The 14,341-nt window shown below is 43.1% G+C and overlaps 4 protein-coding genes across 4 annotated transcripts in view; 2 read left to right on the top strand and 2 right to left on the bottom strand.

The window, feature by feature from the left end:
* MELLADRAFT_65659 (uncharacterized protein) overlaps window positions 1-993 on the top strand; it is a gene marked incomplete at both ends in the record, with an annotated part of 2,651 nt that extends 1,658 nt beyond the window's left edge. The window contains 4 exons of the mRNA XM_007413314.1: window positions 170-324; window positions 392-448; window positions 519-553; window positions 646-993. Coding sequence (XP_007413376.1) covers window positions 170-324; window positions 392-448; window positions 519-553; window positions 646-993 — 595 coding nt within the window. The remainder of the gene's footprint in view (window positions 1-169; window positions 325-391; window positions 449-518; window positions 554-645) is intronic.
* Window positions 994-5,180: 4,187 nt separating this feature from the next.
* Window positions 5,181-6,143, bottom strand: MELLADRAFT_90247 (uncharacterized protein; the record flags this gene model as incomplete). The annotated part of the gene is made up of 4 exons (XM_007413434.1): window positions 5,181-5,326; window positions 5,400-5,679; window positions 5,760-5,816; window positions 5,880-6,143. 4 exons carry the CDS (start codon window positions 6,141-6,143, stop codon window positions 5,181-5,183), a joined length of 747 nt encoding a protein of 248 aa, XP_007413496.1.
* An 883-nt stretch (window positions 6,144-7,026) lies between these two features.
* On the bottom strand, window positions 7,027-8,159 carry MELLADRAFT_109374 (uncharacterized protein; the record flags this gene model as incomplete). The annotated part of the gene is made up of 3 exons (XM_007413433.1): window positions 7,027-7,059; window positions 7,521-7,871; window positions 7,956-8,159. The coding sequence occupies 3 exons, from the start codon at window positions 8,157-8,159 to the stop codon at window positions 7,027-7,029; spliced, it is 588 nt and encodes a 195-aa protein (XP_007413495.1).
* Window positions 8,160-10,179: 2,020 nt separating this feature from the next.
* MELLADRAFT_65662 (uncharacterized protein) lies at window positions 10,180-10,564 on the top strand (the record flags this gene model as incomplete). Its single annotated transcript, XM_007413315.1, has 2 exons — window positions 10,180-10,524; window positions 10,556-10,564. The coding sequence occupies 2 exons, from the start codon at window positions 10,180-10,182 to the stop codon at window positions 10,562-10,564; spliced, it is 354 nt and encodes a 117-aa protein (XP_007413377.1).
* Window positions 10,565-14,341: the final 3,777 nt, after the last annotated feature.

Raw genomic sequence — 14,341 nt, forward strand, 5'->3', positions numbered from 1 at the left:
CTCCCCCATAGTAAGCCAAGCATAACATTATACCATGTCATTTTTATCGATTCTTATGCACGGTGCCTCCCTCTATTCTCGCAGGTCTTCTCAACACCAAAAGAATAGTCAAGTTAGTATTACCTTACCCACTTGGATATTTAAGCCTTTTCTAACATCGATGATGTAGTATTCGACGGTCAGGTGCCATCAGCGAATCATTCACGTGGGATGTTGACTTCAACACCTCGTTTGATATGATCGAAGCTTTGAGAGAGAAAATGCTTGCCTTCTTACGGACCGAACGACGCGAATTCGTACCGTCTATCGACATCTCAGTTGAAGGTTTGTCCACCACTTTTTCCTCTTGGCAACATTCACGGATCTGACATTTGTCGGTATCCAACCTTAGACTTCGAGGGTCAAGCCAAAATGACTTTACAGGCCGACATAAAATACAAATCAAACTGTACGTCGTCTCCTTCACAACTTTCGCCTACCCAGTTAGCTGAGCCATTTGTCTTCCTTCTGATTTACAGGGCAAAATACAGGGTTAAAAACTCAGAGGCGAAACGTGAGTCGCCACGCACTCGACGCTTTCTGTTCACACTTGACAGAATCTTTCAATTTTTGACTCACGTTTGTTTTATCTCGGATGGTTATCAGAAATGGGTGTGCGCATTGAAACAAATCATGGCCGAGTTGGAAATGTGGGGACCGGATGGAAGTGGAAACCCCGACCCACCACCCAGCCCCACCCTTATTCGTCTACTTGAAGGCCCACCTCCATTGCCTCCCGCGGACAAGACCGAGTCTCCCTCGCGGCGTACACCAGTGAGGTCTGTTCAATTCGGCGAATCGAGCCTGGCAACTGATCTCTGGCTAGATGAGCCTCTCGATACGTCACCACCTCTTCCTCCGCATCCGCCACCTGCTCATGTTCCAATTGACATAAATCGAGGGCCTTCTCAACTTGGTACAGACATCGAGATGCAATTTCAACGTCGAAACTAACATCGCATTGTTAATTTAGTATTCAAGCCCTTCGGTCTATTCTCATTCCTTTTGCACCGCAAAAAACATTTCCTTATGTTGTGTTGTTAACATCAAATTGAGCCTTTTTCACGACGATCTTCTTTTCATAGACTGGCCACTCTTCACCCTCGTTTTTTACTATTCTTTGTGCATTCTTTGTGTGTGTGTTTATGTGTGTTTATGAAGTACCTACCCAATCATTCCACCCGTGGTGGATTGAGACCATGTTGAGAAAAAAACCTTATACAACCCATGTATACACGATGATTTATTGAAGAACTCCTTGCGTATCCTTTGAAGTGATGAAATCAACATTTAACTTAACCCTCAGATTTCAAGATGAATCTATAACCAAGCTGACAATACATTGATGTGTGAAATGAGCAGTCACGGTCTAAACTTGGTGATTGCCCTGCAAACAACATCTGGCCCGCTACGCTACGCACCGATATAACTGATATATTCCATATGTAGCATTGTGGTTTACTGCAATGGCTTAATCGCAAATGCTACGCGATTCATAAGCTGCCGCTATGGTAAGTGCCTTGCATTGCCGGGTATCACAACACAACTCAACATTCACTTAGGAACTGGGCTCTTCAGTGGTCAGAGCAACACCGGGTAAGCAACTAACTTAACTAAGTACCTCCTCGCGGGCGTCCTACGGAGCTTGCGGAGGAGGGACTTACGACTTATTCGTACTTCGTTGCATGATTAGATTGCCAAATTTCGGATTTTTGACTATTTGAGACTGAATCTGCATCACTGCATCCACCATCAACTCCTTAAAAAAACTGAATCGGGTAAAAAATTCTTGAACATCTTGTACATAGTCTCATTGAATCCAAACCAATGGTGAATGGTAGCTTCTTCCTTCAAACCGAAGAAGAAATAGTGTAACTTTTTTTGATACCGATTGGACAACTGCGGAGACGGCTGGACCCAAGAGAGGTCCATTTCGTTTTGACCATGGAAAGAGAGAGAGTGAATCAATGATCAGGAGAGAGAGAGATAGAGGAGAGAGAGATAACGATAATGGAAATCTTTCAACGTTGGGCTGGATAGCTCCAGCTTCAAACAGGGAGAGAGAAAATGTTCTGGTTCTGAACGCAATCCCATCAAAGTTGTCGAGATTATTTTGCGATGGCCACGACCGATCCACCTGCTTTCGATGATACGAGAAAGAAAACACTCCGTAGCTCAGCTGGGAATCATATTACAACTGAAAAGTCTGCGTCTAACTTCAATAACCGACGACCTACGGAGCTCCTTGCGGCTACGCCTGCGACTACAGTTTCTAAGCAAACTCGGGCGAAAGTTGTACTTCCAGACTACATCTTGGCTTTATCCAATGAAGAACTGCGCAAGGTGATTGAGGACAATCATTTGAAGAAATATAATTGTCCAGCTAAAGATCTACAAGTGGAAGCAGTAATTGCCTTGGTCAGGGGCCACGACACATTTGTATTAGCTGGAACTGGCTATGGAAAAACCCGAATTGCCGAGTTGTTCCTCGACCTCTTTGCCAAGGAGGCAAAGGCGAATATTATTGTTTTCAATCCACTAGATGCTTTGGGCGACAACCAGGTAAATAAAGCAAATCTCCACCATTTCTTTGAGCTTATAAATTTGTATATAATATTAATTGCATGTTCTGGTTGTATGAAGGTTGCCGAGAAAAAAAAATGGAAGATCAACGCGGTGAATTTGACAAAGGAAAGCTTTACGGATGATGTGGAAAAAGACATCATGGCAGGTGTATACTCTGTGATATATGTGGTGAGGAATAACTTCCGACTTCAGAAACTCTATTCTACACAAGCTGACGTGAAAACTACGTCAATTTCGAGCAAAGAGCCCGGAGATTTTTTTGAACAGCAAGCGTTTTGAGCGTATTTACTTCAGTGCAAAATTTCAAGACCGTCTGATTGCAAAGGTGCTAGATGAAGCACATATGATTTACTGGTGGGGGATGGTTCAGAGCGGACGAGCAAAACACAGTTCTGCATTCACGCGGCTACAGGATGGCGTGCAGCTTTCGACCATCATACGGCGACCTTTGCCTCCGACTACTGGCGACAAATAAAATTCCTCTTTTATTAATGTCAGCGACTTGTGCACCAAGACCTTTTTCGGCGATTTTGAACAACTTGAGCATCCAGGAAGCTGATCTCAAGATTGTGCGAGGCGAGCTGAGTCGTTCAAACATCACTATACTTCGAATCCAAATGGACCACGGGTTACGGAAAGCAATGGACTTAAAACTTATGTATGCCAAGAAAGGAGAAGTCCCCGACGTGGATTTGGTCAAGTCACTTATTTACTCATCGACCAGGGGTGCAACTTTTGACGTGATGAAGGCAGTTAATGAAGCCCGAGGAACACCATTAGGCGAGCACAATCCAGACAGTACCCTGATCCGAAGATATCATTCATGTATTGGAAAAAAAGAGAAACTGAGGGGAATTTCAGGTTATACAAATGATGAATTCCCTCTAATTTCGTGTACAAATGCTCTCGGCCTTGGACAAGATTGGCCTTCGGTGATGCAGGTAATTGTGATGGCCCGTACAGCCCTTCCCGAGCTGACTCAACTTTTTGGGCGATGTGGACGAGGGAACAGTCCAGGGCTAGCTATTCACTTTGTTGAAAGAATACGTACTGGTGGTTCAAATTCCGTGGAAGATGTCGATGATAGCAAAGAGATGACGGATGACCAGCTCATGGATGCGTATGCTTTCACCCCGATATGCCTACGAGTGGCACTATCACTGGGGAACACGCGTAAGTAGTCCAATGCCTGAATGGTGGTAAACTCAATCCGCTGATGTTGTTATTCAGAATTGGGACAGTTCCATGTTGTGTAGATGATCCAAGAGTAATCGCTGAAAAGGAACGGGAAGTAGCCGCAGGTTTCCCAATATGCCAGTGCTCGAATTGTAGCCCAAAAGCGGCTGAGATGCTCATCTGCAACTTACCTAGATTGACAAAACAAAATTACAAGTTGGCTATGGAAGACGCTTTCAGTGTTGAGGGATTTTTAAAACCTGAAGAGATCAAGGCAAAGAAGAATGAAGTGATCAATGGTAATGGTGCAGAGACATCTAAAAAATCTTTTTCAAAAAAACGAAATGCCACGTTGGATCCAGCATTGAAAGACCTCGCAGATGAATTGGTTTCAATTTATAAGTTGCATCATCACAAAGTCTTTGGAGAAGATGATTGCTGTGAAAGCGAAGATTATTTCGGTCTGGATGAGGCAAGAGCCATACACTGCAGACATTATTCGGGTTCCCCAAGTGGGCAGGGAAAAATGATTGGGAGTATGATTTGTCATAAAATGGTCTATCACTCCACACCTGAGCCATAACACCCACACTACATATGTGTAGCAGGCTCAGTGAATATGTGGTTATCATGTACATACAGTTCTGCTCAGTTATCTGCTCATCAGGACAAGTTATTCATATGTAATACATGCTGTAACTTCTTTCAGATTGAAAAAAGCTTCCAAAAGATTGACTACATACACTGACTCAATGTTTTGGTGTAATCTCATCAACTCAACTGCATGTAACACACTTTCTGTTACTAAGACATAGCTTCAACAATATTGCCTGAGCAGCTACAGAATTATATGTAGTGAATTTTTGGGAAAAAAAATTCAAAGTCGAAAAAGTTACATGTGGTATAACATGTGATTTATTTATTCTGATGGGCAAAAAACTGAGCAGACCTGTATGTACATGATAGACAACTATTGACTTAGCTTGCTGCACATATGTAGTGTGGGTGAAATGGCCCAGGTGTGCAGTATTAGATTCTTTTATGAAAAACTGTACTATTAATCATTTTCCTCTGCCAAATTGGGGAAGTTGAATGATGTTTACAGTGATAGTTAACGCACTAGACAAGATTGAACATCAACAGGACATTGAGGAGACCATGGGAGGTGATATACTAGAAGGAGGGGTCAAGGTTGTTTTTGATTATATTGAAGAATGGAGGACACAAGATGTAGCCATAGAACTTTCAAATAAACGAGTGAAAACATTAGAGTCAAAAAATAAATCTGATGTAAATTGTGTGTTAACAGAAACAACTAATATCATACAAACTCCGACCGGTCCTGCAGCAGCAACAAAAAAGAAACGACGAACTTCAGCTCAGGTAAAAGCAGATAAAGAAGCTAATGCTCTTAAAGCTGCATATAATAAGCGGTGTTTGGACTGGTTGAGGGTGGATAAGATTCCATACGACCAACTAGATGCAAAAGAGGAGGCTTGCCAAAATAAGTGAGTTGTATTCCTCACTGAACCAATCGACAAATTCCTTGTCAATACTTCCAAACCCATTTCGATGATCGGTCTCATTGATTTGCTCACTGTCACCTTGTTCTTCACTGTAGTTTGAAGCAACAGGCCAGTGGAAGCGCTCCAGTTGTTGCTTGCCAAAATCGACTTTGAGTTTCTGGATGCCAAGACGATGGATATCTCCTAGAGGTTTACCTACAGTTTCCGAGTTGGGTTTAGACTTGGTGATATTCTCGCTTCTGGCCATGTTCAGGAAGCGAATCATCGATGTTGGGGTGGACCGGTTCTTACGTGATTGACGGACATTGTTCTGACCAGCTCGTCCTTTCATAGTGTTGACCAAATGCGAGAGCTAAATAAATTTATAACTCAGTCATGTATACTCTTAAAGTAGTGAACTTGCGAACAAATTGATGAGATTCCAATACGCACCAGCCCAACAGTGAGAGAGAATGTCTCTTTGAGTCGCTCGATGTCCGTTCCTGGCCCCTAGGTCAACCAAATCCAAGCTTTGTCAGCTTGAGAATCTAAACTAGAATTGAACCTACCTACTGCATGATTGTAAAAGTACTTTAGCCAGTAATTCTTTATCTCCAGATGAAAATCTTTTGCTACAAAATGCCCGTGTCGACCGGTTGGAGAAATCAAGAGAGTGTGGAGAATAACATGCGAAAGCGACTTCGGAAGAACCTTTGTTAGCAGTCGAATGAGTCGAGGTAGATACCGGGAATAATGTGAAAGGCCTTTGATTCCTTGCATTTTCACACTCCACGACTTCCACATGAGGAGAAGGCGGCCTACATCCCCATCTGACATCGCACGATTGGCTTCGACAATGGTGGCAAAGTCGCGAAGTCGCAGTAATAGCTGCAGTCTACGGCTATCATTTTGGTGGCGCGCCAGACGGATAGCTCGTCCCGATAAATAATTGACAAATACTTTGTTGATTGCTTCCTCAAAAAGCTTGACCGTCATGTCTACATGATTGTTGACAGTATCTACAGGAAGTTCAAGTTCATCACTTGCAAAATGTACAACATATACTGATCAGTAAGCGTGTATGATCATATATTTGAAAGCTGCAAGTGGACCCACAAGATGCAACTTGTGATAGTTGCCTCGTGTATCTGTTCGATCCATCGTATCATTGATGTAAAATCTTTCTTTGAAGTAGGTCTTTCGCTCTTTCCACCCAGCTCAACTACCGTTCGCCACGCTCCTTGATCGTTCTTGTTGTCAGGATTACCCCAATGATGTAATAAAATGGCCTGTCCGATGTTCCACAGTGTGTGACCTGCGCCGGGAATCATGAGCAGATGTGATAAACTTTCATCTGGGAATTTTGAAGGAGTCCGTTGACTTTGTAATCCGTGGAAGTTAAGACAAGTACCAAGATCACCTTTGATAATTTGGAGTCTACTTGAGAATTCTTCAGGCGATAGACCGGTTTGTTTAGTCAGCTCATCGTAAAGGGAAGCAATTCCATCAGACCCATTGTCTGATGAATCCATCAGCTTGAGCATGGATATATCCGGTTTTTCGGGCTTGATTTGATCTAATGCCGGGAGGTTCAATAGAGGAATGTTTTTGAACTTCTTGGGATTCTTCATATATCGTAAGAGGACACAAGCTATCTGATTCTTGAGAGTCAAATTCCATCGCTTTGCTTCGACTTCATTTGGAAGCAAGTCTCCTGAGTTTACAGGCTTTTCACAATCGATTTTGAGAAAACCTTGAAATGCCCGAACCGTACACTCTTCAGAATCCAGGCCAGTAAGGATTTCAGGATTCAGGTAATGAATATAACCCCAAGTTCCATGATATGTTTTGCTTGTTGCATCTAACCGCCTACTATGTACTCGCTCCATCATATCCAGATTATCAATACAAATGAGAAACCCAAGTGTACCCGCCACCTTGATTTTCTCCTTGATAGTTTTCGCATTCTTCTTAGCAAGTACTAAAAGGCCTCTAAGAGCTGATTTTCGAGAAGCACTGAGACCGATTTGATATAGGTAGTGGTTAACTCGTTCCGAAACGCCGCAGGCAAGCAAAGTGATTGTGTTTTGAACCTGGAGTGCATTGCATCGGCGATTACATCCAAAGGCAAGCATCTGTACCATTGTCCGAGCAATCTATATATAATATAGAGTCAGTCTTGTGGTCACTAGTGTTTTGTAGAAGATAGCTTACGGATTTCAATCTAGTCTGTGTGTTTTCTGCCTTGTCCTTCGATTTGTGATAATCGTTTGTTGCAGCCGAGTTCGTCGCCGCTTGACAGTCCTCATGCGAGTCTAAGTCGGAGTCTGATTCTAAGTTGGAATCTGAATTGATATGTAAACTTTCCACACTCGTTTCATCACTGGTCTTCTTATGAATCCCTAGTTTAAAACTAATCAATTCGTGGATAAAATTCATGCTTTGAATGACAGTGTCATCTCGTTTAACATCTATTGCGTGGTCAAAAAAAGGCTGATCGAGTTTATTGATGTTGATGTAGAGACTTCCAGTAGGTGGAGACTGTGCTGCTACGATAACCTTTGCCTGTGAACATAGACATATAATTTATGAGATTATATATCAGCTTCTGGTTTCTTACAACATATACATCATAGACTCCGGCCTTACCTTCTTCAACACCCAATCATTCCATTTCTGTCGACAACTTGGCTTTGCATTCACAAGCTCATCAATTGCATCCAGGATTTCCTCGGTGGTTTTCCAACCTTTCTTCACTGATCCCCACTGTTTCTTCCGCGAGACAACATATTGATTAGATGATTTTAAATAAGACAAGAGGAATTTTTTCGTGCTGGTTTGCTGCTTGGTCATAAATCGACAAATCCTTTCGACTAGATCATCTGTTTCTCCAGATGATGGTGGCGGTAAGCTTTCGATAGTCGGATCAAGCTGGAACCTAGTTTCTGATTCTCCGGACCCGCTGTCCATTTGAATCTTTGTTGAGTATAGCTGAGTGATTGAGGTTCAAGGCAAAGTATTGTGAAGACTCGATTTCCACAAACTTGGCCTATGGGTCAGTAGAGAGGGTCCAAATTTGGATTTAACTCACATACACATGTGCATGTATGTTTTCGCAGCAAAAAAATAAAAAAATAAAATAAAAATCACGATTGGAATTGTTTTTGAGGTCCTTTGGACTTTTGATTTTGAAACCTCTTGAGAGGAATCGGAAGAGGCCAAAAGATGGGCAAGACCTTGTTGTGTAACTTGACCGGATGAAAGTGAGGGATCAATTTGTGTGACAAAGCTAAATCAAGGATTGGAGATGGCCCCTGCCAAATCCAAATCTAATCAGGCTGAAACACGCTGATAAGTCGTAAGTCCCTCCTCCGCAAGCTCCATAGGAAGCGCCCGCGCGGTTTGGAGGGACTTAGTTAAGTTAGGGTAAGCAACGCTCACCGTTGCTGTTCCGAGGCGCGGCGTTGCGGATTTTTTAGGGAGCAGCGCTGCACAGCTGCGCTCGAGGTGTAAAACTCAGCAGAGCATCCTACACATTCAAAAACGGGTTTTTTATTATAAGAGCATCTCCTATCGTCTCGGTAAACGGCTTCGGTACGGTAAATTTTACCATACCAAGGGTCAAAACTCCCAATCGTGTCAAAATCATGCATCGGTACCCACAGAATCTGTAGAAATTCTGTAGAGGTCCAGTAAATTTGCTGGACCTCTACCGATTCTGCAGAGGTCGGTATCTGCAAATCTGCTCGACTTCTACCGAGCCGATCCTACAACTCATCCTCAAATCAGTCCCACTCTATCCCACTACACCTGTATCACCATCAAACACCAATTTCATCTTGTAAATTCTCCGTTTTCTGTGATCAATGGTTTTCAAATGGTCATATAGATAACTTGGCTGTTCTCTAATTGATCTTTTTCTAATTGATCTTTTTCTAATCGATCGTTTTTTGATTGACTTTTTTCAATCGTTTGTTTTCAGCTCGTTTGATTTCAGCTCAATTGTTTTCAGCTCGATTGTTTTCAAGTCAATTGTTATGAAGTCAATCATCTTGTTTTCAAAGTGATTGTTCTGAAATCAATTGTCATCAGATCAATTGTCTTTGCAAACTGATTGTGCTCGGATGGATTGTTGCGTGATAGAACATGAGATTTGCAGTTTTTTTTACCGAACATACGATAGTGGCAATGAGGTGTTTCTGTACAGTATGTACTGTACTTTGTTTGATATAATGCAACGATAGTGGATTTCCACCGTTCTGTATCAAGTGATACCGTACCGGGTCAGTATGTACAGAAAATTTACAGAAAATTTACTCGAACGATAGGAGATGCTCTAAGCAACGCAACAGCAGTTGTAGCACCGCAGCACGCAACGGTTGCGGGTGTTGCGGGGCCTGGAAGGCTACCCGGGTAGTTTCCGGGGAGTTGGACGCAAGGGGTCAGATCCCAGACTGTAGTCTGGGAATTCTACGCCACAAGACCTTCGATCACCTCCTATCATTCGCTACACAACCCAATTAGGACACAACCTCAACTAATCTCGACATATCTGGACCAATCAAGATGCCTGTGGTTAGGCACTGGAGCCCAGGGGTTCATACACCCATACCCAAACTCCGATCGAACTGGGAAGAGAATGTAATACATCTTGAAATACTTCCATTTCATGTTCGATTTGTTTCTTATTATTCAATTCCACTCCTCAAGCTCTAATACTATCCATCACGCTGATACATCGTCTTCTTTTTTCCATCATCTCAATCTGATTCTTATCCTCATAATATCATTACTCTTCGCTATCACTATCTCGATTTAGTTTGACCATATTTCACAATTCTTTCGATATAAACAAATACCAACAACCTCCAAGATGTCACAGTCTTCTGTAACCTCGGAACGTCCTACCCGCTCTCGAAAGCAGACCAGCCACCCGGGAATGGTCCCAGTCACTCCTGACTCACGTCGCCGCGTATCGATTGACAGCATTATACTTGCCAGTGGCCAATCTCGTAATCGCCAGAAGAAGAACAAGGCCCATGTCTCCGATTCTGAAGACGATGCGGTAGCCGTCCCGAGTCGATCCAAGAGACAAAAGCGTAAGGAAGCAACCGATACCGAAATCGAAATCATCTCTTCGCCAGTTGCAAATAGTAAGAAGCGTAAGACCAAGTCGAAGAAAAGCAAGGGTACAAATGATACTAGTATGGCTAAAGATGTCAGTGATTCTTCTAACATGACTTCTTTAGCAAGTTTAACTGACCAACTCTCTACATTCATCAGATCGTCTCGAAGAACGTCAGCAAAGGAGACTTACGTGCGGATTCGGACGAAGAGAATCGAAAGATCGAAGCAAAGACGCGTAAGGATGATCCAAGCAACCTTGTCCGGCTCAAGTCGTATTTTGGCACCCCTTTCCATAAATCAGGTGATGTGAGTACTCAAACAAGATTAACACATTTCTTCCTTTCAATTTTTCTTATTCTTGTTTCAATCTTTCCATCCTCTCGATTATCTATCTAGGATACCAGCAAAGCCCCCCTCTCTTATCCTTGTCGATTTTGTAAACGAAACAAGGATGACCCGGTCAGAGTTAGTCTTAGCAATTTGACTGGTAATCTTTGGGTCCACCGAGATGGGAACACCGCCGATGGACGATCCGACGTAGGATGTCCTGGACGCCTTGTAGCCAAGGAGAAGGAACCCGACTTGCAGATTCCGCCATCGGTTGCCGAAACACGAAAGGCCTTGTCTAAGACTGGACCCATGAATGCGTTTGTGACCGCAACAGCAAACGTAGGCTTCTCAAACCTTACCTTGAATCAAATGGCGTGTCTCTGGCTTATCCGACAAGCACAACCGTGGACAAGAGTTGAGGATCCCATCCTTCGAGGGATGATCCGCTACCTCCGGAAGGAAGCTCACTTGTATGGCCGTTGTTGGGCTGCAGACAAGGCCAAACAAATTAACCTTTCACTTAAAGAGAAGGTGTTCTCAGAACTCAAGGTCATAATCAATTTTGAGATATTTATCCTTTTATGTAATCTAATTTTTTGGTTTTAATCTCCCAGGATCTCAAATCGAAATTCAATCTGGTTCACGATGGTTGGACCACAAAAGGGAACCGTCATGCCTTCATTGGGGCATCGGTGACCTTTGCGGACGACGAATGGAAGTATCGTGTTCGACACTTGACTCTCAAAGTTATTACATGGCACCATCACGGTCCTTGGCTTGCCAAGCCAATGGTCAACATTTTAGTAAAGCATGGACTATTTAGAAAGATAAGTTTTTTCCTTTTTTAATTCATCCTTTTTATTTCATATCATCTCGTGCTGACATCTTGATTTATGTTGTAACACATGCTATGTCAGACCACAGATTCGGGCTCTAACAACAAGACAATGGCTCGAGAGATGCACAAACAGTTTTTAGAACAGGACGACATCAATTCTTACTGATGGGACCCACACACGATGCACATATTTTGTTTTTGCCATAAACTTGCATTGATTGTCAATGCAGGTTTGGCAGCGCTTGGAGTTAAGGCTCCGCCACCCCTCAAAGCCAAAGCTACTGACCGAGGTCACTTTCCCATCGTAGGTAGCATCCTGGAGGAGGACGAACCAGAAGACGAACCAATGGTAGTTCCACCCGGTGTTGGCCGATCAAATCTTGCTGAGGAGGAAGACGAAACCCACGAGCACGACTTGCAGGACCTTGAGGATGCTCCAGCTCCAACCGATGTGGTTCTTGAACTTGATGATGAAGGGGAGTGGGATGCCGCTGACGCTGAGGATGAAGCAGCACCTGAATTGACCCTTGACGATAATGAGGTCCACCCAACGCACCGTCGTGAAGCAAACAATCTCGATTACATCTTGCGCAAGGTACGTATATGTGATGGTTTATCTCTTGTTGTTTTATCTCTTGTATTCAACGTAACAAATTGCTGATTATTTATTTTATTGAACAGGTGGACTTTATCACTCGAAGAATCACACATTCCGCGGCTTGGCGCAAGGAGTATGATCATGTGTGTGCACAAAAGGGATTTCAAGGATCAATCATTGCAGGTTACGGCATTCGATGGAATGTGAAATATCAAAGCCGCCACAAGGCATGGCTTGCACGTGAGGTACTGTCGATTCTTTCCTCAGATTATCAATCACGATTCCAGCTAACTTTTTATTCATGCAGGTCATTGATCAATTGTGCCGAGACAATTTAAACATCGTCCACTCAAAGAATCGCCCGCCACGTAAAAACAAGAAGCCCTATGGATATTTTCATGAACTCTAAATGACAACCAGTGAATGGGCACAAGTCCGAAGAATCAACAAAGAACTTGAAGTAAGTAGACCATTTTGATACATCTTATCTATACAATCATTCAACATCTTTTCTTTTTCGATTCATTCATTTTGATTGATTACTTTAGCCATTTTTGAAGACAACCCTTCTCATGGAGGGCGATGGACCGACTGGGTGCATGGTGATACCCCAATACGTGCAGCTTCAGAACAATCTCGAAAAGAAGATATTACACCTCAGCACAACTGACACCATATATCCGATGCTTGCAAAGATGAAAGAAAAGACTGACAAGTATCTTAAAGAGGCGCTGGCATGCGAGAGTCTTGTCATGGCCACTGTACTACATCCTTTCTTTCGACTTAGATTTTTTGTAAAATGGTTTGGAGAAAGCGCCTCGGTTACAATGCAAGCTGAAGCAACTCTTCGTCGGCTCCACCGAGAGTACGAGCTCTCTGCACCTATCATCAGATCGACTTCTTCTCAAAACGAACGTGAAAGACAATCGAAGACACACGCCACTTCTTCCCCTAAGCCAGAAATCTTTGGCAGCAACACGGATGTGGAATCCGAAGTTGATGAGGCTGATGACCTACCATTGAAGAACTATCTACGTGGAACGGACAAGATGAAGACAGAGAACTATGATGTTCAGGATCCGGAAGCAAGCCTACTGTGGTGGAAGGTGAGTTATTTTTTTCATACTCACTGATCAAATATAGTGAGTATGAAAATGATTACTTTGATTAATAATAAATGTATTACTTTCTAGGCTCACGCAAAAAATTACCGAGTCTTGGCCCTCATGGCTAGAGATTACCTAGCAACCACCGGTTCTTCGTGTGCGGCAGAGAGAATCTTCTCCTGTGCTTCAGATGTTTGTTCATGTAGCCGAGGCAGTTTGATTGCCCGAACGATTGAAAGCCTTGTATCAAGCAGACTGTGGTTAAGAGAAGGAGTTGGGCTGGGTAGTGTTTTTGACGAGCTTAGCAAGGTTCTAAAAGCAATGGGCATACCCATGACTTGACCATGGAGCAATCGATTTCATCTTTTTTTTTTCTCCTCCTTCTTTATTGATTTTTAACATCAATTTTTCATAACTCTCTTTAATATCGTTCATTCCTCTTGTTTTCCTTATTTTTTGTATTCGCCTGTACCATCCCCGACCATGGGTTGATGCTATAAATGCTATTCGAAATTGATCTCGCTGCTTACACCTAGTTTAGTCAGTGGCGTTGCTGTTGCGCCCGTTGCGTAGCATTCAAACAGCAACACAATCTTTGTTGCGTTGCGTTTTGCTTTTTAAAATGCTGCGCTACGAGAGTTTGAAAAAGTCTTATCTTTGGCGAAACGCAACGCCGCGCTGAATGACGCTGTTGCGCGGCGTTGCGTTGCTTACCCGGTGTTGGTCAGAGTGGTCTGACGGTGGCAAATAAAATGGAGGAAAAATTGGCTGACTAACAAACAAGTGAATAGAAAAGAACAATTGCATATGCCAGAGGCATGTGCAACCGGTGTCGCCGTTTCCAACTCGGAAACGGTCACACCACCGTGTCAGGAACGCACCGGATGTCAGAGACCGAATCTGATTGTTCGCTGACGCGGTGGTGGAACCGTTTGTTTGACCACGACTGCAATCGGTAGATGCAATTGGGATTCGGCAGAAGGGGATTTCTGGGAACGAGATTGCATCACCAGAGAAGTTGATCTTGAATGATTAT

This window comes from Melampsora larici-populina (genome assembly GCF_000204055.1).
Source record: "Melampsora larici-populina 98AG31 unplaced genomic scaffold MELLAscaffold_36, whole genome shotgun sequence".
Lineage (NCBI taxonomy): Eukaryota > Fungi > Basidiomycota > Pucciniomycetes > Pucciniales > Melampsoraceae > Melampsora > Melampsora laricis-populina.